At 43.2% G+C, this 25,985-nt stretch overlaps 2 protein-coding genes and 1 long non-coding RNA gene across 4 annotated transcripts in view; 1 reads left to right on the top strand and 2 right to left on the bottom strand.

Moving 5' to 3' along the window:
- CSGALNACT2 (chondroitin sulfate N-acetylgalactosaminyltransferase 2) overlaps positions 1-1,155 on the bottom strand; it is a 34,048-nt gene extending 32,893 nt beyond the window's left edge. Inside the window, exon 1 of the mRNA XM_053388193.1 lies at positions 1,061-1,155. The gene's annotated coding sequence lies outside the window, so the exon portion shown is untranslated. The remainder of the gene's footprint in view (positions 1-1,060) is intronic.
- A 23-nt stretch (positions 1,156-1,178) lies between these two features.
- On the top strand, positions 1,179-25,540 carry LOC128413779 (uncharacterized). Its single transcript, XR_008330448.1, has 4 exons — positions 1,179-1,410; positions 2,020-2,131; positions 23,387-23,463; positions 24,281-25,540. It is a non-coding gene; the product is annotated as an uncharacterized LOC128413779 (long non-coding RNA).
- Positions 11,946-25,985, bottom strand: part of RET (ret proto-oncogene) — an 89,761-nt gene continuing 75,721 nt past the window's right edge. For both annotated transcript variants that reach the window (XM_053388189.1, XM_053388190.1), the window contains exons 16-20: positions 25,419-25,489; positions 21,441-21,578; positions 19,818-19,917; positions 15,975-16,122; positions 11,946-14,116 (exon numbers count right to left, since the gene is read on the bottom strand). In XM_053388189.1, coding sequence (XP_053244164.1) covers positions 13,959-14,116; positions 15,975-16,122; positions 19,818-19,917; positions 21,441-21,578; positions 25,419-25,489 — 615 coding nt within the window. In that variant the 3' untranslated portion in view covers positions 11,946-13,958. The remainder of the gene's footprint in view (positions 14,117-15,974; positions 16,123-19,817; positions 19,918-21,440; positions 21,579-25,418; positions 25,490-25,985) is intronic.

Genomic DNA, 25,985 nt, shown 5'->3' with positions numbered 1-25,985 from the left:
AGACTGAACGAATGAGGAGTACAAGGCGTCACCCGATTTGCATTCAGAGATCTTCGGCTTGGCGTCCTGAAGCCCCGAGGGGATTTTTGAGGAAGGAAGGATAGAAGGTTCTTCTGTAATGGGGCGGCGGGAGGAAAGAAAGGGTTAAGATACGGCGAGGCGGAGGGTTTATTTAAGAAAAAGAAACACACACACACACGCAGGTGTGTAGATAGGTATCCAAGAGTTGTTACCCATCCTGCACATACATCACCGGGGGTGGGCGAGTGGGCACAACAACGAGCCGAGGTGGGCGAGATGTTTTCGTTACGTGCGCAAAGGACTTTGGACTAGACCTAGAGAGCCTAGATTTGGGTGTCATGGAGGGGGTGGGGGTGGGTCGGTGGGCGGCAATCGTGGCACCGGGAGCGAAGAAAGGAGTGGGAGAACCTGCTTGGGGCAGATGCGCCAAAGCCACGGGGAGGCTGAGATGGCGGGGAGGAACGGGAGAACGGCGAACGTGGCCCGCGCGCCCCGCAAGACTCACCTCAGAACGGAGCCCCCCCGCCGCCGCCGCCTCCTGCTGCTGCTGCTTCTTCCTCGGCTCAACTAGCAGCTCTTGCTGCTGCTGCTGTTGGACTGCAGGCTGCGCCGCGCAGCAGCGGCCCCACTTCCTGTGAGCGAGCGAGGAAATGAGGCGGAGGAGGCGGCATCGGCGCGCCTCAGCCACTACTCTCCTCCCGGCCGCGGCAGCCCCTTAAAGCGATAGGCACCGGCGGGAGAGGAGCGTGGCTGCTGCCGCCGCCGCCACCGCCGCTGCCACTTCTTCGCTACCCGACCCGCCCTGCTGACAGAGGGGTGAGCCATCTGAGGGCGAGGCCAGGCGCCCTCCCGCGGCCACAGGGGCGGGCGCCCTAACCCCCCGCCCCTCCCCACGCGACGGGTCTCGTCTCCTCTCGACGCCACCCTACGGGGACCCCAGCGGCTGACGCGGACAAAACCCTCCCGGAGCTGCGTTTTCAACTCCCTGCGCGCGCGCGCGCCTGCATAAAGGCGCTTCGCCTCACAGCGCAAAAACTACCTCGCAATTCGCGCGCGTCCCTTTGCGCGGAGAGGCGTCGGCGTGCGCCCCTTTCGCCATCCCAGCCCCGGCTGAAGCGGCGGCTCTCGCCTCGAGAGGAGCACCGTCCCTGCTCCGCCTCATCTCCGCGGGCGCGCTCTTCACGCCTCCCATTTCAAAAAGTACTTCGCTTCTGCTGTTGCTCTTTGGCAATAGCGACAAGCGGCACTTCGCGGAGTGTTGGAAGCGTTCCACATAACGGCCCTTTATCCACGGAACGGGCCTTGCAAGGCAGGCCAGTATTGTTACGCCCATATTGGAGATGCGTGACTGACGCTCAGAAAATACGGTGGCTTGTCAGAGGCCATCTGGTAAGTTAAATGGCTGAGACAGGATTTGTAATTAAGGGAGCAACTGAACCGCAGCTCATGCGTACTCTGGTAGCGTCCGCAACATGTGGCTTGCCCCAAAGCATCCTGGGAAGTGTTGCTTACACCCTCATAGAACTACCAAGCACCCTTAATAAACTACAGTTCCCAACAGGCCTGCCAACTTGAACAAAATGTTGGGGGGCGGGCATGTAAGCCCCACCCACATGATCAATCATGTGATGCAGCACGCGCGCACACACTATTTGAATGGCAATGTCAATCAACTGGGGGGGAGGGGCAGTTCCCTCAAATATTTTATTGCAGGGGCCAAATGGACCTTGGCCACTAGGAATATTGGAGGGAAGCCATGTTGATGTCACCTCTACCTTGGCAACCATCCATGCTATACCATCTCTTCAAATAAGCAACTTCTTTAACTGGGGAATAAACTACCCATTTTTCCTCTCAACTTTTGTCTTTCTCCAACACATTTCCAATCCTGTGACCATTGGCTTTGGGCGTTCTGCAGGGGTCTGTCTAATTTGGTATCTGCACAAAACCACTGGCTAAGATTGCCCAGCTCTGAATCTCCTTTTGATCTGATTGTAGGGAAGCTGTGGGAATTCTGAATCAGCATCTGAAAGCAATGAAAGGATTGGATATGGGCTAACAAACTGGAGCTTATGGCAGACAAAATGGAAGAATGGATGACAGGAGCCAGGTATGACCTAGGAAGCTGTCTTTCGCCTGTTTTTGGGTGGGAATGTACTCTCCCTAAAGAAGCAGGTATGTAGCCTGGGGATATTTATGGATCCTGCCTTCTGCCTGGATAAGCAGGTGATATCTAGGCCAATATGTGGTCTTGCTTGGAGGAAGCTGATCTTGCTATTGTTACATAGGCCAGGCATAGGCAAACTCAACCCTCCAGATGTTTTTGGCCTACAACTCCTATGATCCCTATCTAACAGGACCAGTGGTCGGGAATGATGGGAATTGTAGTCCCAAAACATCTGGAGGGCCAAGTTTGCCTATGCCTGACATAGGCCCATGCCATGGGCGTAAGCCAGCGGGGTGCAGGTGAGGCAGATGTCCCCCCATCAAGTAAATAAAGATACTTAACTAACTGATCAATTGAGTTGCAGATAGCTCGGTCCTGCCCCCCACCCCCCACAAAACTCCTGCCCTCCCAACATAAATCCTGGCTACGCACATGGCCTAGAGTACTATGATACATTTTACATGGGGCTGCCTGTTATAGTGTGGTTTTAGGCTTTGTAATTATGTTATAAGATGCTATCATTTTAAAAAATACATTGTGAGCCACTATGGGAGGGCTAATCCTTGAAAGATGGCTTATATAGACCAACATCAATAAAACAAAGGTGTTCACAAACTTTCGTTGATGGCACAAAACATGGTAGAAAGACCTGTGATGGGAACATGGTCATTTGACCTTCTTATACCTTTATGTACTTTATTGGCTGCACTGGGTTCCATTTTATTTGGGGGTCTAATTCATGGTGCTGGTTCTTGGTTTAAATGGTTTAGGATCTGATATCAGGAGGACTGTCTCCTGTCACAGGAACTGACTGAGGGAAGATAATGAACGGCTAACTGCATTGTCTAGACTCCAGTGGAAATATTCTTAATTACGTCTTCAGAACAAGACCATTTGTTTTCCACATAGTACCCAGAAGAAGTTTCTTTTGTCTTAGACAAAAGTTGCCATATTTGTTCTAACTGGACTTTAGTGAACAACTGCCATTAGCCTACAGTTAAGAGTTTATGATGTCGTTCTCAGGTTACTAGGCAGGCTTCCTATAAAAGGGAATTTAAGAGGACTGTGGCTGATTCCTCCATATTCAACCTCCTTTGCAACGTCTTTAGGGCTGCTGGAGTTAAAGTTCATTTGAAACTGAGAAAACTACTCCAACGACTTTGAGAAACCACTCTTGATATAACACCAGTCTAGAGTAAGACTTCTGAAACACGTTGCTTAATTTTAGTGTTACACAGTTTATTGTTCTTTCCTTGTGACAGCCTATAATTTATTCTTAAATTGCTAAATATACACCCTGCCTTGTATAACTTGCAACGCTAGTAGTACCCACAAGCTTCTTGACTGTTAAAGGTGAAAGTTACTAGTAAGTGCTGAAGTGGTGTGTATATATATAGAAGTAAGTTTGGAAGAACTGGTACAGCAGACGACTAGATTCCTTCTCGTATAAGTTACTCCTGAATTCAGGATCCTACTGGCCTTGAGACAAAGTGAATAACTAGGCAATTGGTTCTAGAATCAGGTAGGTAGCAGTGTTGGTCTGACGCAGCCAAAATAAATAAAATAAATAAATAAATAATTGTCCAGTAGCACCTTAGAGACCAACTAAGTTTGTTCTGGGTATAAGCTTTCGCGTGCTACTGGACATTTATTGATTGATTGATTGATTGATTGATTGCAATTGGTGGCAGCAATGCTGAGACTTTGGCACTGTGGAAGACTCCTATTTTCCCTTTTGATCCTGTTTAAAGTAATAGTGTTGGAGGCCTCAAGTAAAGGAAGAACCAAGCTTCTTAGGGCAGCTGTGGTGCATCACAGTGAATTATGTAGATTTGTGCTAGCACAGCTGAAGCTTATAGGATGGTGATGGAAATCAGCTGTTATTTCCAGCCAGAACCTAGTAGTCTGACCAGGATGAAAGCTCACATAACAATCCTTGCAGGACCCAACATCATGACAATGGAGAGCAGGCAGCAAGTAGAAGGTAAGTCTGGGCATTGCAGGGAACTGGGAGAGCCTTCCAAAAAACCAATTGTTTTGTCAGTGGTTAGAATGGAACCTCGTTTAACTCCTAAATGATGAAGCAGAGCTCTTATGTATCTGCTCTCTATCCCATCCCTCACCTGTAAGCTAAGCAGAGCCATGGCTTGAAACTATGCACTGCAGGGCTGCTGGGTGACCACCGGCTGTGTATTTTCTCTGTCAGGAACTCTGGGGTGGGGCAGGGGTGGGGGGGTGGGAATTGGCAATTAGTGAATTAGTGGAGGTACACCAGATTTTTTTGCCTTGTGAATTTAGGACCCTGGCCTTAGGGGCAGAGTGAGACATCTTTCTCCAAGATGGTACCTTTTTTAAGTTTGCTTATTGTTAATTCATTGTATTTTTATTGCTTTTATTAAAATATTTTCATAGTTTTATGTGTTAGCATTGTGAGGATAGGTTCTTTATCTGTTTGCTTTTGTTGGCAGTAGGAGAGGTTGGAGAGCCCAGAGCATGGTTAGTTGCATTTAGTTGATTACAGTGAGATTTTTTTGCTGTGTGAAGGGCCCAGTGTGTGTGTGTGTGTGTTGGGTCAGATTAGCTATATCAATTTGTATGCTCTTGGGGTGGGGGTTATGTTGTTGTCTTGTAGGGCTGTATATGTAATAAAGGGGAGCCATACTAGGGTGAGGGCATCCTTGTTTGTCCCTGTGTTTGTTTCAATCTGTTGGTTAGCTTTTCTAGTAGGACTGTTTCCCATGCAGTTTGGTACCAGTGATATTATTTCATTTTGCAATGTAGAATGGTAGCGATTATTCACCCCCAGACAGGGCTGAAGGATAATGCAGTGTTTCTGGAGACACTTGCTATCACAGATCTCTACAGACCCTCTCTTCCTCCCAGAAGTGGTCTGTAGTATCAAAGGATGACAATATAACACTTGTCTTTATATCCACTTACATACCATGAAGCACATTTCTAATCATGCTACAGCAGCTGCTGCTAAATGTTTCTGTGATTGTGGGATCTGCCTCATGCTGTTACACCAAGAAAATGCAAAGTTTCCCGTGTAAGAACAATGCCACATTTTGTGATTCACACCCATGTTGTCTTCATTGAACCCCACCTTGATCTCCTGTTTGCAAATGTAACAGCTTCCAGTATTGAGCCCCACCAATTAAGATCAGCTGTTTTTAATTAAAAAATGGAAAGGATTCCATCACTTTGAATTGTTAGTGGAACTATGAAAAAGATGTGTTCAGAATAGAGGTGCACTAGTTCAGTCTGTTGACGTTTTTGTTTTTATGATAGAGTGGAAAGGAGAAGATGATACATTACTAAAATAAAGGCTTTTTGCATCCTAAAAGATAACAAATGGGAGAACAGTACAGTGGTACCTCAGGTTAAGAACTTAATTCATTCTGGAGGTCCGTTCTTAACCTGAAACTGTTCTTAGCCTGAAGCACCACTTTAGCTAATGGGGCCTCCTGTTGCCGCCGCGCCACCGCTGCACGATTTCTGTTCCCATCCTGAAGCAAAGTTCTTAACCCGAGGTACTATTTCTGGGTTAGCGGAGTCTGTAACCTGAAGCGTCTGTAACCCGAGGTACCACTGTAAATGCAAAGTGGAGGTAGCAACAGATACCTGGTACTAAACTGAAAAATAACTGAAGGAGAATAAGATTCAAATCTAAAAAAGCAGTGCTTTTAGTAAAGACATGTTTCCGAGGCAGCATAGATTGTGCTCAGCTTTTTGGGAGCTGTCAGAAAGTCATTAGCTTGATTTGCCAGAGGGGCCTTTTACAAAATTCCATGGTTCAGACCTTAATGGTAGAATAACTCCAGCAATGATCCCCATGTGATGCTGCTTTTATTGTTGTAAATTAGTCATGATCAGCAAAGCCAAAATGTGCAAGTAATAATTTTGAAAATGTTCATGAAATCTGTTTCAATACACTTTACAATTCCTGAGCTGTTATGTCATAAATCCCCATCTGGAATTTGATGCTGCATGTTTAATTTTTTAAAAATACAAATATTGTTGAAGACTAGTAAGTCGTGTATAATTATAATAGGCTGCACAAGGCTTGCATCCTTCAGGATCAGAAGCGCCCCCCCCACACCTGCACATATCAAATAAGCCAGGTGGAGGTGCTAGTTCCCTCCACCCTTTCCCTGTAGTATGAGGCTTGGCATTGTTTTGCACTCCCCATTTCCCTGAGTAGCTGGATGTCCATGGACACTTTTTTACAAGCTCTGCTTCCTTGTGATGAAGGTGTAGTGGACAGTTGTGAAGTTTTATATACAAATATGAAAGCTGAGTACAAGGGAGCAGATAAGCACTCAGACAGACGAGGCTAGTATGTAAGTCATCTGTTGCAACATGCTTCCTCTAGAAAGCTATTCTGCTGCACTGTATATGCTTTACTGCTGTCTAGATTGGGATGAAGATACCTGGGGGATTTCCTCCTCCACATCAACCTACCTGTGCATGCATATCGCTTTTAGTGCACTCCTATATGTGCCACCGCCACCTAAGATGAGGCAAGTGTCACTGGAGAGAAGGCCTGTTCAGTTGTGCCATCCAACTGACGGAAGATGTTTTTAGCTTTCCCATTACATAATACAGTAGTGCTACTTCCCTTAAAGGAGCCATTATTCTGAATAAAACATTTTCAGGCTGGTAGTACCTTGGAAAGAAGTCATTTGTCAGCGGTGCACCACACTCTCACTAGGGAGGCTTGTATGACACATTCACCTCTTTATTTGCCATACTTTCACTATTTTGTGTTCTTATGCTCCTTTGATTATTCTGCTTTCATCTTCTCATTGGATTTCAATTCCACGATGTTCTGGGAATATTTGTATGGAACGGGAGGTGTCTCCCTGCCTTGTATTCGGTAGTGCTACATCAAAGGGCTCAATTTACTTCCTCATCCTCTTTTGAAGAGACTAGTCTCTCATGTAAAGGGCGGGGAAAACTTGCCTGGTTTTTTATTTATAGTTATATTGCTGATGGTTAGGTACACCATCTCAGGGATCTCTTTCTCTCTTACACATGCCCAGACACAGTCAGAGTTTAGGATTTTGTTTTCCTTTCAAGCTGTAGAGTCTAGACCAGCTGTTTTTGGACTACAGTTCCCATCATCCCTGAACACTGGTCCTGCTAGCTAAGAATGATGGGAGTTGTTTCTGCGTTTCGGTGCTCTAGTACTGCGCTTAACATTTCAGATTAAAACTGCAGAGTGGAAGGAAAGGAAGACCTTTTTCTGCCACCCCATGGAACCAGCAGTCTGGGAGTCCTCAACACCACCTCTGAGACCAGCTCTTTCAGCTCAGGCAGAGAGATTGCTTGACAGCGAGGTGGGCGATAAACCAGCAGAATCCCTAATCTGTCCCAATTGCCCAGTTTAATAGAACTCACTCCCAAATAAATTCTCAGGGCTGAAGCTTCAATGCCCAAACTCGCTTCTTGTTGGTTGGTTTTCAAAGAGGAAAACAATACTATCTTGGCCCATTTCAGTTGGGGTTTAGGCTTGGTTTGGGCACAGAAACTGCTTTGATTGTTCTGTATGATGACCTCTGTCGAGAGAGAGAGAGAGAGACAAGGGAAACATGTCCCTGCTAATTCTTCTCAATCTCTCAGCGGCTTTTGATACCATCGACCATGGTAGCCTTCTGGAGCGACTGTCTGAACTAAGGGTGGGTGGCACCGCTTTGTGGTGGTTCCAGTCCTACTTGGATGGTCATTTCCAAAGGGTATTGCTTTTCAGCCCCATGGAACCTTCAATGTGGGGTTCCGCAGGGATCAATCCTAACCCCCACATTTTTTAACATCTACATGAAACCACTGGGGGTGTGGTTATCCAGAGGTTCGGAGTATGTTATCAGTAGTATGCTGATGATATTCAGCTCTATTTCTCCTTTACATCTTCAGGTGAGGCAGTGAAAGTGCTGGACCAGTGTCTTGCCTCGGTAATGGACTGGATGAGACCCAACAAACTGAATCTCAATCCAGATAGGACTTGAGGCACTGTTAGTGGGTGGTTCCCTAGAGTGGATGGGTGGGAGGTCGCCTGTGCTTGATGAGGTTACACTTCCTCTGAAGGAGCAGGTTCATAGCTTGGGGGTACTCCTGGATCCTTTGGTGTTGCTTGAGGCGCAGGTGGCCTCAAGTGGCCCAGAGTGCCTTCCATCTGCTTCGGCTTGTGGCCCAAGCTATGCCCCTAGGGGATAGTAGTTGGGGATAGCCTAACTACTGTTGCCTATGCTCTGGTAACCTCAAGGTTAGATGACTGCAATGCGCTATATGTAGGGCTGCCTCTGAAGACTGTTCAGAAACTTCAGCTAGTACAGAATTCAGCGGCCAGGTTGCTCACCGGAGCAAGACGGGTTAAGCATATTACACAGATCCTGGCCCAACTGCACTGGCTACCAATTAGTTTCCAGGCCCAATTCAAAGTGCTTGTTTTTACCTATAAAGCTTTAAATGGCTCAGGACTGCAATGCTTCAAGGATCGCCTCTTTCCCTATGAACCTACCCAGATCCTGAGATTAACTTCTGAGGGCCTTCTTCATGTGCCTCCTCCTCTGGAGGGTGGCAACATGAGAACAGGCCTTCTCTGAAGTGGCTCACCTGTGGAATGCTCTCCCCAGGGAAGTTCGCCTGGCGCCTTCATAATACACCTTTAAGCGCCAGGGAAAAACATTCCTTTTTAACCAGGCCTTTGGTTGATTTGACTGACATCCTATGCCCTTTTAAAATGTGTGTGTGTGTGGGGTTATTGGGTTGTTTTTATTTTGATTATATTTTTTGTGGTTTTATATTTTGATTTTGTTCTGTGAACCTCCCTGAAACCTCTGGGTATAGGGCAGTGTATAAATTCAATAAATAATGATAATAAACAGAGTATTAAAAAAAAATTAGTGTAGGGCAAGTCCGTGGATTTTTTTGGTGTTAAAAAGGGGTTATACTTGTGAAGGTTGGGCAGCACTGATGTAGGTAATTGCTGACTTACCCCAGTTTAAGTGCTTTTCTTCCACATGCCTAACTACTGAAAGCATGGGCCTATTTCTTTAGCCTGCAGTCTTTTTCTGCTGCTTCCCCCCTTTACCTTCACAGCATGGCTGTTTTTCTGGGACCACACCCTTTCTGCCTTCTTGGAGTTTTAGCCAATCCCACAACGGTCTTCTATTGCTTTCTCTAGATTTTTTTTTTTTAAGGTTCATATATACTTTGGTCCTTCCCACATGTCACCTGGCCAGGTGACAGCCATGACAGAGTAACATAAATGTGAATTAGGCTTTCCTATTGTCAAATACAGAACAGCGTATGTGCATAGCTCTGGTTTCCAGAACTGACAATCCTGATTTCTGGATTACAGTCCATGTATGCAATATGCCATCTTTTAATTTAACTGGCTCATTTGAAAAGGTTTAAGAAAAGAGGAGTCTGCAGAAATATTCTCAGCTCAGAAAGAATCCTTAGCTGCTTTACTGTGAATGGTTAATACATTCCCTGTTCTGAATCCACATCTATGTCCCCTTCTTCCATTCCTACAGTTAAATCTATTTTTGGCCCTAGATGTTAACAAAAACAACTAATATGCATGGCTATGAAACAGAATATGTGGAGTGCCTGATTTTAAAATGAACGTGCAGAAAGAGTGCCATTATTATAAACATATTTTTGAGTGTCAGGTGGAAGTAACTAAAATAACACCATCAGTGTTTAAGCATTACTTCAGCTGTTGTGCTAGGAAATGCAGGTTCCACAACAGTGATTTGTACACTTGAAAGAACTGCCGCATTTGTGACAAAATGAGGTCACCAAGTCATGCTTTAGCGAAGCACATATGAAAACTTAGCGAATCTGCAACAACACCCACAATTAGATTATGAGCTCATCATTGTATACAATCCTTGGTCAAGGTACTCCGCCAACAGAGCTGAAATTTGCTTCAGATGGAGTGCAAAGGACCTTGGTTATTGGGGGTTGAGTGTCTGAGAAAAGAGCATTTTCTGTAATATTTTGCTTATAAATGCTGTTTGCTACTTTGGGCCATTGCTGAAGTAAGCCAAAGTAGCTGCACATTCTTTCTTCTTCTACGTGAATCCAGTTGCTCTGATTCATTTGAACTGTATGGAGGTAGCAAGGGTAGCTCTGCTTGTAATATGGAATATATACCTACCCTCATGGAGTTTGTCTTTGTTGGTTCTTCTGCAAAGAATTCACAGAATTGTAGAGTTCAAAGGAAACTCAAGGGTCATCTTATCCAACACCCTTCTATGCAGGAATCTCTGCAAATGCATCCAGGACAGACAGCCATCCAACCTCTGCTTAAAAACCTCCAAGGAAAGGCAGTCCAACCTCCTGAGGGAGACCATTCCACTGTTGAACAGCTGTCACAAAGTTCTTCCTGATGTTTAGCCAGAATCTCCTTTCTTGTAACTTGAAGCCATTTGTTTGAGTCCTACCCTCCAGAGGAGGAGAAAACAAGCTTGCTCCAATCTTCCATGTGACAGCCCTTTAGTTATTTGAAAATGGCTATCAGATCTCCTCCCATTCCTCTTTTCCAGGCTAAACATACCCATCTCCTTCAATGGGGGAGGATGGTGTCCCATCACCAGTAATGAAGAAAGCTTTAATTGCCATGCTAATTTGCTTCTGTACATGGAGTGGAGTGGGGTGCATCTTTGTCTCGGGCAGCAAAATGGAGTGGTTAGTGGATGCATAAGGACCAAAAAATGAATAGCAAATGATATGGAATACCTTCTGTCCTCTAAAAGATTAACTACTGACTATAAGATGTATCAGATTCAGTGCTTTGCTTACTTCAAGAGTATAGGACAGCCATTCATACCATAAAATACTGGAATAGAAAAACTGGGTATTATTCACATGCTGTAATTGTTGCAAAATGAGGATCAAGTATTCCGTTCGGAAGCTACTATGCCTTGGAATACTCAACTCATGGAAAATCAGATAGTTGTGACTATTCCCAGGGAATATAGTGTATTTACTCAAATCTAATGTGTGCCTTAATTTTCACAATGTAATTTGGCCAAAAAAGGTGAGCATTAAAAGGAAAAGGTAAAGGACCCCTGACAGTTAAGTCCAGTCGCAAATGACTCTGGGGTTGCGGTACTCATCTCACTTTACTGGCCGAGGGAGCCGACGTTTGTCCGCAGACAGTTTTTCTGGGTCATGTGGCCAGCATGACTAAGCCACTTCTGGCAAAACCAGAGCAGTGCACAGAAATGTCGTTTACCTTCCCACCGGAGTGGTACCTATTTATCTATTTGCACTTTGACATGCTTTTGAACTGCTAGGTTGGCAGGAGCTGGGACTGAGCAACAGGAGTGCACCCTGTTGCAGGGATTCGAACCGCCGACCTTCCAATCAGCAAGCCCAAGAGGCTCAGTGGTTTAGACCACAGCACCACCCATGTATATGATTTCTCCTTAATTCTAGTAAGAAAGGCAGATACAGATGGTATAGTTCAGATCCAGCTCTTTGGTATTCAAGAACAGGATACAGCAAAAGCAGAGTGGGAGGAAAGCAAAGGTGATCTGTATTTAGCAGGAGGAAGTGCTCTCTTTGTTGGTCAGAAGTGTGGTCAAGCTTAGATCCAAAAGGTTTTTATAAAGCTCATATATTGGTTTGCTGTCTGTCCTTCCTTCCTTCGACTTGGGTGTTGACACACACCAGCAGTACCCACTGTGGGCTTGAGTCCTTACAAATAATTCCTCTCAACAACAATGAAGTAGCAAGCCTATGACATTTACATTTTTATTATTTGAGATGATTGCTTGTTACAGTATAATCAGGGCTGTTTCACATCTCTGTAGGCAGTTATCTTTTATTGTAAACACAGTGTCTAGCGTAGTAGTTAGCTTACAGAACAATAACTTTAACCTGTCCCTTTGTCTGAGAACAGGCTTACTTTCAAACAATGTTATCCTGTTGAGGTGTTCAGACCTCTTGCATTAAAAGAGTGGTTACAGTTTTTGGCAATCTGACTCATTGATTTCTGGAATATGGGACATGTAAAAGAGACACACAGAACTACATAGCTGAAACCCAAGAGACAGAAGCAATACTTTGGTATAATTTTTTGATTATGCAAGAGTATCCAAAAAGGATAAACACATTGAGTTAACATTCCAGCATTCCCCTTCCTTAACATTGTAACTTCATAACAAAATACAGTAACATAATGCCGTGTGTATCAATCATTTTATCTAACCTCTGCAGGAGTCAGATTATCTTCCAGAACACCACACTAAAATTAAAACATCACATCAATTATTAGCTTTACTCTCAAAAAAACAAAACCCAAACCCTTAGACATATTAGCCATATGGACAGGAAAAAAGAAAGAAAAAAGAAAAAAAGAGTAAAGACTACATTGAATAAAAAGTTTTGTCTGCACATGATTCACAAGAAAATAAGTGTGTAAAGAAAAAGTTCTCCAGGGGTTAATGCAAGAGGAGGTCCCTGTTACCTGTTGTTAAAAACAAAGAACTGGCCTTGGGAAGGTGTGCTTTCTTTTGCAGGCTGTTTCTCCTTCACCACAACCAGTTTGTCACCACCAACGTTAACTCTGGCTAACCAGGATTCCCAATTTTTACCATGGTCTGAAAGAAGTTTGAAGAGGGATTCAAATCATAGGATATGGGGAACCCTGTTTAACATTAACCATGGTGAACATTGGTGAGACAAACCATGTAAATGCAATTAAGGGGGAGGGAGGCGGCACACAATTCTAAGCCTGACTCCCAGTGTATCAACCATTCTTAATAGGGAACCAGTGCTGTGTCTGCATTGTCCCATATGGTTGTGCAATTGGGTTGCAGAAATTAAGAGAGTCTTGAGCCGAAAGGACAAAAACCCTCTGGGCATGACTGCTAACAAGGTTCCTTGGCTTCAGCTCATTTGAAAACATCCTGAGCAGATTTTGAGACATCAGTAAAATGGATGTAAAGAAAAAAGTTGTGTCAGGTGGGCACTCTGTAGGTCAAGTCTATTAAAGTATATCTGATATCAAAAACTTTCCATTGTGCTAAAGTTAAGAATAGTTTAACCCTGATTTTTCAACAAAAACCTCTTTTTCCCATTAAGATGGAACAATATATTTCTATAGGGTTCCAAGACTTGAAAAGTTGAATCTCAGCACTGACTAGAATCGTTCAATGTCTTGGTCCCAAAACCCCATTAACTCAGGATTTGTTACTGCCAACAACATGGTAACACGTAACGCTACAGCAAACTCAGGAATTTTTTTTAAGAGAAAATTGTTCCCATCATATAATTTGTGCTTCATGCTTGGATCAGTTTGCTTTTTCTTAGCAATGACCATAGAGATAGCAGTTTATATAGTGAAACAACAGTGTTCCTCCCCTGCCCCCACCCTCTTCATATCCATTCCAGAACTGGGTCTTTGCCCTGAACATTGTTAAGTAGGAAGGTCCTACTGCGTAAAAACACAGCTACCCAAATGGACTGCTTGGAGAATGGCAAAAACCAACCGAGGAATTGAAACTATCATGTGACCCAGTTTGATACAACTTTAAAAGGGGGCAGGGAGTCAATTATAGTATTCATCACACGAGAGAGAAGACACTTTAGGTACTACCCAAAAGTAAGAGGAACATTTCCCATTCTAGATGTTCCTGTAGCTTCAACCAGTTGTTACTATGCAAAGAATGAGCCAAAGGGAAGGCCGTTCTTTGGACATTTGCTCCCCTCCTGAGTCCATTACCTTTTTTTTTTTTTTACCAAGAAACTGTTAACTATCAAACTTGTCCATAAATTTTGCCGCTGAGGGTGAAACCATCCAGTTAGCATATACACTATCATTTGCATATCTTGAAAACACAGACTTAGGGCCATCGCATCTTGTGAGTGGAACGGGGCTCTCCTCAGGCCAGTTCGGGTATGACATGCCTAAAAATGAAAACAGATAATTTTTTCTGCACTGAAGAACCAAAACTTCATGTGCAGACAGTAAGGCCCTTGGCAAAACTCCCTTGAACAATTGCAAGCCAAATTACAAAATATCCCCACCACCACAAAAAGAAGAAAAGAAAAGAAAACACACAAAAAACCAAACAGATAACTGTGTTTGAAAGGCACTGAAGCACAGGTTGCAGTGAAGGCCAAAACAATGAAAAATAAAGTGCTCTCCTGATATATATCCCCAGTACAAGCTCCTGATAGGTCTTTGGATCTCACAATGTTGTATCTTCATGGGAATACAGCAGATTGGTTATTGCAATGGAGTATTCCTGTGGTAAATAAAGTGCTCAAAGCAGTAGTAAGCCTACATAGTCTTCCATTCTGACAAGTTTAAATACTTAGCATGCATGTTTCACTCAACATTCATCCCATTGAAGTCAATAGGATGTATGTACATAAGCATATATATTTTTAATGGGCCCTGGAACAGCTTCCACGGGGCCAGTGAATGTCTCATGAATGTCAGATTTGATTCTCGCTCTTCTTCCTGAATCACCTAATTGTTTCTGTTTAGTTTGGGGGGTGGGGCAGGACTACTCCTTGCAAGTATGCCTTGAAGTCTAAGACACAAATAAATCTCCAAGTATTTCTTTTGGAACCTGAATATAACAACTACGGTCTACTCTAGACTATTCAAGGGGCATTCAAATAACTCATTGACTTCAGAAAGATTAGCCTGGTACATAAGCCATCTGAAAAACATGCCCATTAATTTAAGAGTCTAACTATGAATTGAAGAACGGGGGCTCCAATATTAGGCTCCAAATCAGTACCTCAACGCTGACAAATAAAAAATGGGCAAAGGGGAAAAGCCACATGGCTTGAATTATAGCAATTTGAAAGCATTAAATGGCATGTAGAGCATTTAATTACAAGACAAAAAAATGTAGGAGTTTTGGCAAGAACCATCTTTACTGTCCATCTCACCACCACAATATTAAAGCACATTCCTTTTAAGACACTTGCGACAACATTCAAAACATGGCTTAGATGTTGACATTTTCATGAGAAACCAAAAGCATGTGAAAACAGAAGAGGTTGCTTTCATGTGGTCCTCACCAATTCAGCTTCCAATGAAATGCACAGCTGTACTTGCTCTACTCTGACTTCTCTGCATTGTAAGCTGACTCTTTTAGACTTCCCTTCTCTGCCCCCACCCTAAATTCCACTACTTAGTAAGCAGCCATAGCCGACTGGGAACTTAAAATATACAGGCAACAGTTGTAATTCAGGAATCCATCAGAATAAAAACAAGAACTATTATGCAATGGACTCTTAACAGTGAAATGTGAGGGGAAGGGGGGGAATAAAAATCTTCAAGTAGTAAAAAAAAAAAAGTTACCTAAAATTAGAGATGCCATATTAAATGATGCACTTGAAGTGCTTTCAATTCCATGGATACCGAAAAGTATAGTTTTAATTGAATATTTGCTAGCATTTTTTTAAACTTCCCCTGAGAGTACTTCCCTGATCTAGGAATTAGGTTTTTTTTTTCTTTATTATACAATATATATTTAGTAAAGTTGCACGTTTTCACATCCTTTTTCTTTAAAAAAAATTAAAAAATTAAACACAGCTGCAGAACCGGCTAAAGTAAGAACCTAATGCAGAGTTTTGACAGTGACAAATGAAAGGAAAAGAAAGACTTGCCAAGCAAATTTTGACTGATTTCATTCAGACAAATAACGCTCTAAAGGATATTACAGAGAGTGTGAGGACAGTGCAGAAGAAAATCACTTTGGGGGTGTGTGTTGCTAGAATCTAGTAAATGCATGTGAAATTCTACCATAGAGTTTGTTTTCAATCCATGTGGAAGGGAGGGTTCGAGGGAGGGGAGCATTATTACAATCCACGAGGGGTGTCTCCTCTTCTGAGAGTCCATCATCATATAGCAAGGAGTCGGATGGGGTGGAAGCTGCAAGGTCTAAGTAGTCCTAAACAGATTTAAAAAAGAGAGAGAGGAGGGATTAGGGTTGGTTGAGAGTGCAGCTCTTTGGCTATCATTTCTATCCACATTTCTCACCATTTAAACTGAACACTAAAGGATCAGTATGGATGAGATCATCACCAACCTGCTTTCTGCAAGAATGGTATCCTTGGCAACACATTTGTTTGGAGTAACACTAGACATGCTTCTTTAGACATATGCTCAATTACGGCTCCCCATGAGCGATGTCCTTTGCCAGCAAGTTAACATAGTGAGTCTGGCAGGCAGACTTGGAAAATGTTGTGCCTCTTCCAGGATAGCAGAAGCGTTCTGAGTATGATTATCAGCATGGCACAGAAGCTCCTCTGAGCAATCGGGTACCATTTCAGAAGCAATGGATTTATTTGATGAATCTGGTACATTGGGAAGGGTTACTGCTGGAATCAGGAAGATTCCAGCCCCCTAGAAAGGGTAATGCCCCCCCTTTTCTGTGAAATTTCAGAAACAGCCACAGCTGGACATAAGATGCTAGGTGAGGTGGTGTAGTGATACAGTAAAGTTCTAATAGTAATTATTTAGAATAGGACCACAAAAGAAGATTGTTGCCTTCATTACATGCTTATAAGCTTCCAGGAGGAATCCAGTTAGCCACTGTTGAAATCAGACTTTTGGTTGGTCTGCTCCATCAGATGGCTTCATGAGACAAGGTCTACCTGACTACCATATTTGGGTAGAGGAATACTTTATCATCATCATCATATTTATAAAATTTGTATACTACCTTATACAATATAAAATCACAAAATTCTAACAAACAACATTTGTTATAACATTCTAACAAACAAAAACAATACCCCCCACCTCAGTTTCAAAGCTATAGTTTGTTGAATCAGCCAAAGGCCTGGGAGAAGAGGAATGTTTTTTCCTGGCACCTAACAATACGTAGCAAAGGAGCCAGGCAAGCATCCCTGGGGAGAGCATTCTACAAATGGGGAACCCCCACAGAAAAGACCCATTCTCATGTTGCCACCCTCTGGACCTCTTGTGGAGGCATGCAAAGAAGGGCCTCTGGTGATAATTGCAGGGTCTGGGTTGGTTCATGTGGGGAGAGGTGGCCTGTGAAGTACTGAGGTCCTGAGCAGTTTAAGGCTTTATAGGTAAAATCAACACTTTGCATTGGCAGCAAGTGAGAAGCGGTTTTACCAGTGCCCCCTTCAAGCGGGCAGGGACCACTCCCTCTTGCAAGAAGACATTAATCATCTCCCTGGCTCAGTCAGCTGCCCCCTCGCTGCTAGCAAGGGGCAAGGGTCCACAGCACAAGCGGTTTTCCTGACCGATCCAAGCACCTTGTCCACCTTTTCCCTTTCATTGAAAAAATCACAAACATTACTTGTGAGTTGATCACTCTGGAATGGACTTCCTTGCATTGTGAAGCTTTGCTTTTTGAATCATTTGGATTTCTTAAAATCCCATTATTCCTTATGAATATCTGGACTGTGCACTGTCAGGTCCAACTCCCTACTCATAGCATAGTATTGCCCTTCCTGGAAAGCTGCGTCTTGGAGTAGTGTGTGTGTATTTATAACTATAAACTCTTCTGAGAGGCAGTTAATGAACACATTAACTACACTTACCAAGTATGCAAATAGCTATTTGTTGCTGCAGAGCGTGATGAACCAGATGTCCTGATAGTTAAGGTTTGGTCAGCCTGACATTCTAGTTTCTTTATCTTAAAAAGCTTGAAACTCCAGTTTGGGAAATCAGCAGGGTCTATTTTATGGGTACCTCTGTCCATCATACACAGCAACTTGCCGGACCTTTTCCTCTGGCCATGTATTTTTCCATGTAAATGCTAGTACCTATTAGCACAAGCTTACCTGAGCGATTTTTCTCAAGCCCAGCATCTTACCATCGTGCAGAATTTTGATTAGTTTACTCGTCAAGGAGTGGGGAGATACTTACACTTTGCCAGTCCTGTAGAGTTTGGATTTGGGGAGGGGAAGGTTCATTTAGCGAATACTTGGATAAAGCACCTATGGACTAGATGAAGCTACTCCAAGCTGGCAAGAGGGGTGTGTCCTCCCAAACCTGTTTTTCGATGCCATTTTGAATAAATTGCCATTTTGGAAATGACTTTAAAAGGACTCCTAGAAATCAAGTAACCGAGCCTGGCTGTGCTTGGCCTTTTATACTACCCTTTTAAGAAGAAAGTTTGTGTTTTATCCAGACTTTTGTTTAAAAAAGGTTTTTCACAGAACAGTATTTTTGATTAATTTGGTGAGCCACTTTGGGGATTCCAGTAAAAAAACAAAATACAGACCTAACAAAACCTACTTTTTCTCTGCTGCACTAGCCGACCTCTGGATTTTGACATTTTGCATCTATCTACACTTAAATGATCTGTTGTTCTCTACTTAATGAGAAATAGGTATTTGGGTTTTACATGAATGAATGACAGCCCAATTCCCTCAGCTAAGTGAAGCTAGGGCTGCAGCATGATACATCCCCAAATGTCTAGAGCCTTAAAGGAAAACTTTTGGGCAATAACTAACATATATTTCATTAAAGTATATATCTAATCTGAGGGAGCAGTCAATGTGGTTGGTATAATTCAGCACAGGTTTCTCACATGCAAATGCAGTTTTCCACCTCTCCCCAACTAGAAGGAAATGAGGTTGTGCAGGAATGTGCTCCTCTTCTTCCTTGGTCAAATTCCAAGCTTCTAATGGGGCTTCTGTGGCTTGAAAAACTCTTCTCCAGCAGCTGCTGCTCACAGTTAGCTCTGTTTGTCAAGGAGTACCAATGAGCCAAAGCCCACCCACATCAGCTCTTCTGATTGGGGGGCGAGGGCAGAGATCACAGGGCCTTGTAAAGAACTGGAGCTGGCTGTGAGCAGCAGCTGCCAGAAGAAACAGTTTTAAAGGCACCAAAGCTTTCAGAGGAACTGGGGGAAGGGTACCTTAACGCAGCCCATAAACTTCCAACACTTTGTTCAGATGAGGGTACATCACTTAGAAAAACAAGTGACTTGAAACCTGAATGCTGGTATAAGCCAGTTACTTCTTTACAGGAGTATGATCTTCAGCTATTCATTTATTTAGTTATTTAGCTTTTACAACTAGACAAAGAAAACTGTTGTAGAATTTTCCTTCCATGACAATTTGTGAAACACTCAAGTTGCTTATGAGCAAATAACCTGGGCTTGCCCCATAAATGGCCATTTAAGAGGGGGGCACAGGTAATCTTGTCTCTGGTGAATGCAGCATGTGTTCTCAAAACACCTGTTTGTTGCAATCATATGTTGCTGCAAACAGGTAAGTGAGTGGTGTCTAGGTTCAAAAGGAACATAAAAGTTTAATACCAAGTGAATATAAGTGCCTTTTTGCACATTAAGGTTTGTTGGTGTATATAAAAAATGTAATCAGCCACCAGAAAAAGCTTTTTGTGATATGCAATTGCATCCCTTCCTCTGAACCATCAACCTCCTCTCATTAGGTAGGGCTTCCCAATTTCAAATATCCCCCGTTTGGACTCTTATTTGATCTCATTCTTTTCAAAGATGAATCATTCTTTGAAAGATGAATTCTTTTCAAAGGTGAAAAATGGACAATGTCTTACCAATTACTGGTATGTAAATTCTTGCACTGGAAAATCTTTCCAACTTTCCTTCATGCACAGTGATAAAGCCTGAAAGGCACTTACCCTACTCTTTACCATCATTTTCTCTAATTCTTTGCTGATCTCAGCAAATGTCGGCCTCTTATCTGGTTCTTGTTTCCAGCAGCGAAGCATCAGATTGTACCTTCAGGAAGACACATATTGATTAATACAAATACTTTGTGGAGATGCTTCACATGCACAAATGGACCCAAACATTTAGCAGTGGCAACAGCGCCAGAGAAATCAAAGTGTCTACACCAAGGAGGGGAAACCTCCACCCCATGGGATGAATGCAACCTGTGGGGTCTCCCCTCCTTATCTGACCTCAATCCAGGAGTTAGGTTGGGTTTTTTAAATGTGACCACTGGTGACAATGGAAGTGTTTTAAAAAAGTTTAACTGCCCTGCAGGGGGACGGTATCTTCATGGAGACCGCAGCACTGGAGAGAAATATTAACTCTTCACTCCCTACTGATTGTGCTCACCATTAAGATCATACCCTCGCTAAGCAATTAAGCTTGAAAAACCCTCTAATACCTAATTGCTGTATGTGTGTAGACATGTGAGAATTTCAGGTGAGTTTCCACTACTGTGACATTGCCCACCCCTCAGAAGGTTAGCCACACAAGGGAATGTGACTCTCTGGCTCAAAAAAAATAAAATGGTTTCTTATCCTCCTCTACACAAAACCCTTGGCCAACTTGTATAAACAAGCAGCTTCTACTCAGATCACGCAGTGATCAACAAGGAAGTGGCAAGCAGGCAGAGGCAGGGTGCTATTGGGACATCTAATTTATACAGACTGCAGAATTCAATTTTATCATTGTGTAATCTTCATTGTTTTTTGTTTTAAAAAAGTGAAGAATCAATGCAAAGCTGCCTACTGCCTTTCCCCAGGACTGAGGGAGAAGCAGGAGCATGCACAGAGAGTTGGCTGTTTGGAACAGCCAGGAAGATAAGATACCGTAACAAGCAACCCATTTATGGTTAAATTGCTTTTGGATCCAATGTTTTTGGTGGTGGCTAAAAAAAAAAAATCCTTTGTAAGATGCCTTTCAGCCTGCAAGTTAAAGCAGGTTTGTCTGAGCCGAAAACTAAGCGAATGAAGAAACAAACTTACTCGCAGCCCTAAAAGCAGTCATTGGTGTCCTTCAAATGCTCTATAGTGGCACGGGTGCTGCCTTTTCCGCAAGCAGCTCCTATGTGGCTGGTGTACCATTTGAACCATAGAATTACACCCTTGTATATAATTGGCTCCCCAAGGAAAAACAATGGTTGCATATGAATAGCCTATCCTGCCATGGGTGTGTTGATCTGAGGCAAGAATTTTTGGGTATGCTCAACTTCTGTTTTGAATTGTCTGATGGGTACATTATCCTGCCTCCACCAAATGCATCGGTGAATAGATTTTTTCACCTAGCTCCAGCTCATATCTTTGGTCTATTTATATGTCAAGTTTTATGTCTGAGTTCATTGCTTCACAATTCATTATGATGGCAAGGTGTGACACCTCCTCTTTGTTTTTCTAAACTCACTCAAGCTACATCTTCAAGACTTTCTGTCTGGAAAAGACCTAAATCAGAGCAGCTGATCATAATATTTTATTGGTATAATCAACTAATGGAATTTCTTTGATTAGCAATGCTGGCAGCTTGATGCTACTTACATTTCTTCACTGCAGTTTTCTGGCTTCTCCATTCTATAGCCTGTTTTTAAGAGGTTAAATAGTCTCTCAGGCGCAATACCTGGATAAGGGTTACCTCCCAGAGTGACTATCTCCCACAGCAGAACTCCAAATGACCATCTGAGAACAAAAGAAAGGAATATTTACTGGAAGCATTAGGGTAATGGGCTTACACTGAAGTTTACTCCAGCCTCCATACTGCACATCAGTTGTGCACTGGTGAAACTAAATCTACATATCTGATGAAGCTGATTGTTTTCTAGAATTCGCTTTCACACTGCAAAATCTATGGGGTTGTATACAACTAAGTTTTACTCAGAATAGATACAAGTTAGTCATTTGCATTAATTTCAATGGGTCTACTCTAAATATGACTAATGATGGATACAACCCAATGTTCTATTGCAACTTCGCTGAACTGCACGCTGCAATTGCGCATTTAACTTAAAAAAGGAAAAGCTTTATTTTAGCTCTCAAATAACTAGGATCAACAATCCTAATCACAAAACACAATTCAGAGAAAGGGAGACACGGCTATTCCCCTTAAATCAGTGGCTCCAATCCTCTATTCAAAGGGCTGCCCTGCTTATGTCTAATTAAAAGATAACCATAAGAAAGGAGAGTGGGCGCGTTGAAGTTGTTCCTCAACAGTCAGCACCTGGGCAGCAAACAGATCAGGCACACAGATCACTTGGCCACAGTATTCCCCACAATGGTGAGATGTACTGTACAGTGGAACCTCAGCTGTCGACTGTAATCCATTCCGGAAGACCGTTCGACTTCAGAAACGTTCGACAACGGAGGCTCAATGGACGGTCTGTACAATCTATTGAGAAAATAGAGAAATGCGCCTCGGAAGCATTTGCTTCCAGGTTGTCAGCGTTTGAAAGCTGAAATGTTTGATTTCCGAAGTGTTTGACGACCAAGGTTCCACTGTAGTTCTATTTAAGGTATAGGCATTATATAAATGTGCATCTGTACATAGAGAAAGATGTATGTATCTATTAGCACATGCAAAATTTAGGCAAATTTGTACTCTCTCTCTTTCTTCTTCTTCTTTTGTAATGTGCAAGTGACTACCCTGTAACCAAAGTGATTAACAGTGCATTTTTCTAATGAGCTGTATGAGATTGAATGTGTTCTAAGTGGCTGGGACTTTTTCAACACTTTTCAGCTTTGCAGTCACAAGCTGTGTTAAACTAACTAGGATGGGATTCCTCCTGAAATTTTTGGCAACTGAAACCTTTTTCATTCTGCTTCATAAATTTTAAGAAATTACTTCGGTAAGGAACTGGTTTGCAAAAATGGTTGCATAACTGAACTGCTTGCCTCATTTGGTCATATGATTTTTTTACATTCTTTTCTTAACCAGGCCATTATTATTAGCATGGAAAGAAACTTTCTGCAACTTCCTTGATGTTTGGTTTAATTAATTAAGTCAGATAACCTTTCACAGAGTTTTTGAAGTCCATCTGTTCCCTTTATATGCCTTTTATTTGAATCTGTGCCTCTTCCACACAGTTTTATCATTCTCTCTATGATGATGCCAAACAGGGTTTACAGTAATTTGAATTTTATTTCTATGGTTCCCCCTTGTTTCTGTAAAAATAGTTTGCCACAGAATTAGTTATAGCATTGGAGGGGTCCTTATGGGTCACGCTAGTTAGTTATTATACTAACCTATACCTATTCCAAGCTCCTGCTCAATTTATTTATTGCATTTTGTGTTGCTTTTCGTTGAAGATCTGCCACCTCCCATGTCCCTCACCATTTTATGCTGCTGTCGCCCAGGATCACTCAGTTGTCAATCATCTGACATCATAATGGCCTGCCCACCTATATAAAGTTAGCCAGGGGCGGGGGGTAGACATTGACCAAGCAGGATTGATGTGTAGCATTGATTCATTCTTGCTATCTTCTGGTTTCAGGTGCACATACAGCTGATCCAACCACATCTTTACCTTCCCGGCAACTGACTTCACATGGGACATCAGGTGTAGGACAGGTAAGTGTGGTTTGGGGAAATGGTCTGGTGGACCAAATTGGAAGGCCTGGCGAGCCAAATCTGGCCCAAAGGCCAAAGGTTCCCCAGCCCTGTGTAACTTGTGCTTTATCGTGCTTTATGTTTGCCTTAGACCTGTTCACTGCTAAATAGCACACTTCAATCAGATAATTGAGACACAAGAGTTGTATTGCCATTATCTGACCAACATTGTTTCCCACAGTTGCCAGTTCACATGGAGGTGATGCTGCCCTTCCATGCTTCTGTAGTTGAAGGTTCCACAGAAGGGTCACAAACACATTGATAAATTCAGGTGACTGATTTGCAGGGATGTTTAGCACTAAATGAATGTTGGCCACCTATAGTTCTAATTAACTGATCAGTTCACATTGCCAAAACACCGTTCCTTAGCATGAATCACGCTGAGAGACGTGGACTTGAATGAACACTTGCACAAAGTAATGTCACCAGCAGAATACATGTTAAATAGCCCGATTGTATTTGTTAAGCTCCCCTCATTAGTTGGTGGAAAGTCTCTCTCTCTCTCTCTCTCCCTCTCTCTCCCCCCCCCCCCCCCCGGTACGGTTCAAGCTGGCTATTTCCCAGCATTCTGTGGTTACTTCTGCTGGTCACTGGAATATGAGCAAAAAGCTTGCTGAGTACAAAAGAATTCTTCATGCCCAGAACCCAGCACAATTCTTCAAACTGCATTCCGAGGGCCCCATCTGTGCACACAAGTCCCGACACCTAACATCCTGGGAATGTGACCTCATACTAAAGAAACCACAATTTCTCAGACGGAGTCTATTTTATTTCACAGATACAGAACATTACTGAGGCAAGGAGAGAGAAAACAGGAATGCCAGCAAAAGGAGAATGGACAAAAACCCTGTGATTTCTGAAGGGTAAATTCACCAGTTTGCATTCAAGAAAGCCTCTGTGCTTCATAATGGCACAAAAGAGAGAAAGTGGTGTGGCTCAGGCTTCTCCCACCAAGAGCTATGTATGTCCTCAGATCCTCCACTTTAGACAAACATTAAAGATAGAGGTTTACTGGTTTTGTACGAAATCTGATGAGCTGCAATTCTTTGCAGGGCAAAATAGCACATTGGGGAGCTGGGGGTCAGAGACAATGCACTACAATGGACTGTAGGTTCAAGGGTGGAACTATCATGTAATCTAAAGATTATGCTGCGGCATCAAGTGATTAAAGGTTCCCCCCCTTCATCATTACAGCGTTGTGGCAAGAGTGACCTGTCCCTCTGCTAGCAACTCATTTGGTGGGGAAGGGGAAAGAAAACAGGGTGCTAGACAAAGAGAAAATGGGTGGCTATGCCCACTTTTGGCTCTATCCCTGCCTACTGTGGGCATGCAGCCTTGACAGATTGCCCTCAAGCATAGGATAGCTCAGTCAGTACAGAATGAGATTCTTAATCTCAGGGTTATGGGTTTGAGCCCACATTAGACAAAAGATTCCTGCATTGCAGGGGGGTTGGACTAGATGACCCTGATGCTCCCTTCCAACTCTACAATTCTATGAATGCTGCCCTTGACAGAAAAAGGTTGCCCATCCCTGGGTTAGAGGGCTTCTGATTCTAGGGAAATTCAGCCTTGTCCAGATTACAGCAATCCATTTCACCTTATATTGTCCAGTGTTACAGAAAATGTGTTTGGAGGACTGCAGAAAGCTAGCGGAAAGTGAGGCTTCATGAATGCCTTGGCCAGTAAAAGCTTGTTAAACAAACCTTGAGGTACTGCTAGCTAAGGTTTAATCTCCTCCTTGCAGGAGATGCTGGGTATCTTGTGATTGAGAAGCTGACTATCCAGCCTGCTACAACTTGCTCTGTTTTCTACAGTAGGGCTATAGAGCAGATGGCCTCTTCAGCCCGAGGTGTTCTGGCACAGCGTGAGTACAAAGACAAAGTTGCATGACAGGGAACATAAATACATAGACTTACACATCACTTTGTGTTGTGTAGATGTGATCAAAGAGAGATTCAATTGCCATCCACTTCACAGGTATCCGACCCTGGCAGGAAAATAAAGAACTATTACTGCTTGCAAGTTCTGTTTAGCACTGCTTCTCATGTCACATTTGTTTTCATTTCACTTTTGTCACATTTAACATGCATGTTGTCAAGTAGTCTCATATGCCTTTTATCAGAAAATGTGCATTTCATTCATATAAAAAGGTAAAGGTACCCCTGCCCATACGGGCCAGTCTTGACAGACTCTAGGGTTGTGCGCCCATCCCACTCAAGAGGCCGGGGGCCAGCGCTGTCCGGAGACACTTCCGGGTCACGTGGCCAGCGTGACATCGCTGCTCTGGCGAGCCAGAGCCGCACACGGAAGCGCCGTTTACCTTCCGGCTAGTAAGCGGTCCCTATTTATCTACTTGCACCCGGGGGTGCTTTCGAACTGCTAGGTTGGCAGGTGCTGGGACCGAACAATGGGAGCGCACCCCGCTGCGGGGATTCGAACCGCCGACCTTTCGATCAGCAAGCTCTAGGCACTGAGGCTTTTAC

This window comes from Podarcis raffonei, chromosome 5 (assembly GCF_027172205.1).
Source record: "Podarcis raffonei isolate rPodRaf1 chromosome 5, rPodRaf1.pri, whole genome shotgun sequence".
NCBI lineage: Eukaryota > Metazoa > Chordata > Lepidosauria > Squamata > Lacertidae > Podarcis > Podarcis raffonei.
Note: the sequence above shows the minus strand (reverse complement) of the source record. Positions and strands in the feature narration are given on the sequence as shown.